This window comes from Gekko japonicus, unplaced genomic scaffold (genome assembly GCF_001447785.1).
Source record: "Gekko japonicus isolate JY-2015 unplaced genomic scaffold, Gekko_japonicus_V1.1 scaffold7916, whole genome shotgun sequence".
In the NCBI taxonomy this organism is placed as follows: Eukaryota; Metazoa; Chordata; class Lepidosauria; order Squamata; family Gekkonidae; genus Gekko; species Gekko japonicus.
This window is the reverse complement of record NW_015170513.1, coordinates 7,683-12,358: the sequence shown is the minus strand read 5'-3', so window position 1 is coordinate 12,358 and position 4,676 is coordinate 7,683. Positions and strand designations below refer to the sequence as shown.

At 49.9% G+C, this 4,676-nt stretch overlaps 1 protein-coding gene across 1 annotated transcript; it reads left to right on the top strand.

Moving 5' to 3' along the window:
* Window positions 1-760: 760 nt before the first annotated feature.
* Window positions 761-4,289, top strand: LOC107116440 (E3 SUMO-protein ligase PIAS3-like; the record flags this gene model as incomplete). Its single annotated transcript, XM_015418331.1, has 4 exons — window positions 761-878; window positions 1,514-1,587; window positions 3,088-3,248; window positions 4,153-4,289. Coding segments are annotated over exons 1-4 (490 nt in total), but the record flags the coding sequence as incomplete, so codon positions are not given.
* Between the last annotated feature and the right edge of the window lie 387 nt (window positions 4,290-4,676).

Below are 4,676 nucleotides of genomic sequence, written 5' to 3'. Positions count from 1 at the left end.
ATTTTAAACACTCTCTGTGTAAAGAAGTATGTCCTTCTTGAGCCTACTGCCCACTTGAGCCTACTGTTAGTTGTCAGTTTTTCATTGTCTGCCTGCCCCCACCTCTGAAACCCATTAACAACAACAACAACAAATGCTGGCAGTCGGTGTTCTCTCTAAGCTGAGCCTACTGCCCATCAGCTTCATTTGATGTCCATTAGTTCTAGTATTTTGGGAGAGGGAGAAAATTTTCTCTTTGTCAACTCTCCCCACCCCATGCGAAGAAGCAGGCCAGGAGAGTAAGCTGCTGAGCATGTGCCGAGAGCCGCTCTCTCCTCTGTCCCCTCCACCTTTGAGATTTAAAGGCAGTGCCGTTTGATAGCCAGCTGATAGCCTCGGCCCGCTCTGTACGCTCTCCTTGTTTTTCCTTGCTTCCTTGTTCAGGGAACGTCCCGGCTAGCTACTTCCAGGCTTCTGCATTCAGCTGATGCGAATGGAATACTGTGATGATGAGTGTCAGCCTGGACAAAGGTTGAACTTGAGGAGCTCAGAGTTGCCTGTGTGGTAGGGAAGGGGATAGGTTCCCTGCTGCGACCCTGTTCTTCCCCTCCCTTTTTTGCATAGGGTGGCAGCAAAACCCCATTCTTCCCTTTGCTAGCTCTGTCCAGGCATTTAGGGGAAATGCTTGCGACAGCCGCATCCCCCAGGCTGAAGGAGGCTGCCGCTGTCTCTGCTGTCTGGCAGAGGCTCTTGGTTCTTTCCTGATAGCATTTAAATGGAGATGCCGGGTCTTGAACTTGGGACCTCGTGCATGCTCACCAAGGCCCCTCGCCATAAACGAGATAATAAGGTGAGAGGCTGGGTTTATGGCTCGGCCAAGCTAAACAAGGATAGTTTAGGTTAGTCACCTGGGATGGTTAATTCTGGCCTACAACACGAGTTCCACTTGTACTATAAGTACAATGAGACTTGGCAGAGGTGGCCTTCGGCAAAAACCCCTTTCTCTCACCCCCCCCCCCAAAAAAAATTTGCAATGTGATAATAATACAGAGCTACATTACAGGGTTGTTGTGAGCATTACAGAAAGATGACATATGTGGCACACTTGAAAAGTTATAGAGACGGTAACTGTTAGTTGTCAGTTTTTCATTGTCTGCCTCCCCCCCCCCCTGTGAAACCCATTAACAACAACAACAGCAAAAAATATGCTGGCAATAGAGGTTAGAGTGTGCTGGGCTAGGACCTGGGCCAAATTCACATTGGGCCATGGAATTTTGCAGAGTGCTCTTGAGCTAGTCATGCACTCTCAGTCTCTCCTACCTCAGAGGGTTGTTGTGAAAATAAAATGGAGGTGGAGAGAACGACGTAAGCTGCTTTAGGGGGGGAAGGTGTGGCATAAGTGAAGTAAGTAAATAGTGTTTCTGTTGTGACCCATCTTAGGTCAGGTCACCACCCACCCAGGCCAACCATCTAGGTAAAGGGCATGCTGTGCTTCCTAATCCCGAGTGACCTGCTCTGTTTCTCCTCCTCGCAGTCAAAGAAAAGTTAACGGCGGATCCCGACAGCGAGATTGCAACGACAAGTTTACGCGTTTCTCTCATGTGCCCGGTACGTTTGTGGCTTGGGTCGTTCCTTTTTGTCTCTTATCGGTGGAGTTTCAGGGCATAAAAATGGATTGCGTCAGTCCCCTGACGGTGCTGCCACCCACATTGAGGGGATCTGAGGCATGCCTTGGCAGACTAAGCCACCGCATTGGATGCACCGGAGCAGGAGAGGAGGTGGCAGGAGTGTAGACTATTGATCTCGTCAGAGGCTGGGAGCTAAGCAGGGTCAGCCACGGTTTGACACTCGGTTGGGAAACCGCCAAGGGAAGACCGGGGTTGCTATACAGAGGAAGTCAATGGCAGACCACCTCTGCTCGTCTCTTGTCTTGAAAACCCCATGGTGCTCGGGTCACCATGAGTCAGTTGTGACTTGATGGCACACTATTATTCCCATTAACAGATGGACAGTGGCATCGTCTCATGGGAATAAGGACCCACCATGGTCTCCTTGGTGCAAGCCATGATTGCAACACACAAGCATAGTGCAGTTCCAGAAGTGTCTCCATTGCCCAGAAAATCTGATTCTGTCTCTGACCCTTGCCTGGCTGGGGAAAGAGGACTTGCCAGGAGTCCCTTATACAGCCCGTGTGATAGCTGAGAGGCAAGACATCAGATGGAGAAGCAGCCCCATTGCCCAGAAAGCACAGTCCCATCATGGATCCCAGGCTCCAGCATTCACTGGGCTCTTTTGCACTTGCAAAGGCCATGCAGCTTGTATGTGTGTGTGTGTGTGTGTGTGTGTGTGTTTATCACTGTAGGTAGGAAGGGTCCCCCAGGAGTCTCCGATGCAACCTGTACCAGGGGGTGAGCCTAGAAACGTCTCTGTTGCCCAGAGAATGCGATCCCATGTCTGAGCTCTTCTAGCTAGGCAAAAAGTGGGGTGGGGCTCCTCTCAATAGTACTGTCTTTCAATTGTAAGGAATGTTGGTAGTGATGGATGCCTGTATCTGCAGCTTTAATTTTGGGGGGGATGGAGCCTGTACTCTGCATAGCAAAAAAAAGCTAGGAAGAGCTGCCCTAGTTCTTGCTGCAAGTCCCAAAAGTGAGACAAGACTCAGGGCTGAACACTCTCCTTATTTCTTGGTCGGGCAGTGAACTTCACTCGGTGGTTTGCGCTATTAACGTAAGCAGCAAGGGCGGGTCCCTGCTTCCAAGGGCTTGCCTCCTAAGGGCCCTATTAGACATAATGGCACCCAGAGCTGCCTACCAGGTGGGTTACCACTGGGTTCCTATCAAGTGGTGGATGAGGAGGGGAGATTTAAACTGCAGCGTGGGTTGAGGAGGGGTCTCTGCTCTCAAGTGTTACATTGGTTGAGCACGAAGGGATGAAGGCATTTGATTTACCTTGTTTTATAGGAGATTTTCCGTTTGTCCTAAGACTCGTTGTGAGTCCTCCTAGATAGAATGACAGGGCTTTTGTTTCAGGAACTTGGCAATAACAGGCAAAAAGCGTGGGGGTTTGAACCATTTCTAGCCAACTCATCCATTCCTTCCTTCCTTCCAGCTGGGCAAGATGAAGCTGACTGTCCCTTGTCGAGCCTACACCTGCACTCACCTCCAGTGCTTTGACGCAGCCCTTTACCTTCAGATGAACGAGAAGAAGCCAACGTGGACCTGCCCCGTTTGTGACAAGAAGGCCCCCTACGAAGCCCTGATCATTGACGGGTAACCCCGATGTAGGCCAGGCCTTTGCAGTCCCACCGTACTCTCTGCCTTAGGGAGGCTGTCGGCTTTAGCGTTGTCTCCGTGCCATAAAGAGGCACCAGGAGAAGCAGGGCCTGTATAAACTATGCAGATCGAACGATTATGCCATTGCTGATTGCCCTCTCTGTGCTTTCATTCACAACGAGACCGGGGCTTGCACAGAGCTGGTCTTGGAACAGTCTGCGGCTTCAGCTGTAACAGGCTGCCCACATGTCCATGGGGACAGTGAACAAGATGCCACTGATCTGGGAATGGAGCCTCCGTGCCCAGCACTGTGACTCTTGGAAACAGAAGGAATTATGCACAGGAAGTGAATATTTGGTCGTAGTGGGGAGGGGCTGTGACTCAGCGGTAGAGCGTCTGCTTTGCATGCAGAAGGTCCCAGGTGCTTTTCCCCAGCCTTTTCTGCCAAAAGGACCAGGAAGCAGGTGATGGGAAAGACTTCAGCCAGTGGTCCGACTCAGTCTAAGGCAGCTCCATGTATCCATATGCATATTTCCCATAATTTATTTAATCACAAATGGCAATTTGATTTGTGGGCCTAGAGTTGTTGTTTTTTTTAAAGAAAGTTTTAAGTAAAGCAAAGTAACAATGGTAGCAGTGAACAAAGTGAGGCTCAGAGGGCCAGGCTGGTGCTGTTTGTGACTCGATCGTATCTCAAGAGTTCTTTGCCACAAATAGGTGAGGGTTTCTTGGCAGGCAAAGTAGAATGGGGGAAAGGGCTCCTTGAATGCAGGAATGTTCTAAAGAAGAACACCTCCTGCCATCACCTGCCCCCTCCTCCTTCCCCACCAAATTTCCCAAGCACCTCTTTAGGGAGCTTTCCCAGTTTCAGGTGATTTCTGTTTTGTTCTGTTTCATCCAGTTTGTTCATGGAAATCCTCAACTCGGTCACAGACTGCGATGAGATCCAGTTCATGGAAGACGGCTCCTGGTGCCCCATGAAGCCCAAGAAAGAAAACCAGGAGGTTTGCCAGCCATCGGCTTACAGTGGGGTGGAAGGTAAGAGAAATGAGGGCCGCGTTTTGTGTGAGTGATTGGCAGCCGCTCCTCTTTGAATAGGAACATTACAACAATATCACCAGTGGAGCACTTGGCGCTGGAAAGAACTGTGGCCGGGGTGCCGTCCTTCCCTAGAGAATTCCCAAAGTACATCAAATTTTCTTCACAAAGAGGTTTTCCCATGGGTTGGATGGCGGCCTGCAACGTTTTCTCTCAGAACTTCCTTGCATCCTCATTTTCCCATTCGTTACCCTTCTGTGGGTTTCTTGTCATTTCTACAGGCTTTCTCAAATCACATGGTGGTCTGAGAAAGCGTGAAGAACCAATGAGGAAAATATGGAAAGGCAGCTAATGGAAAACGAGGATGTGAGGAAGGTCAGAAAGAAA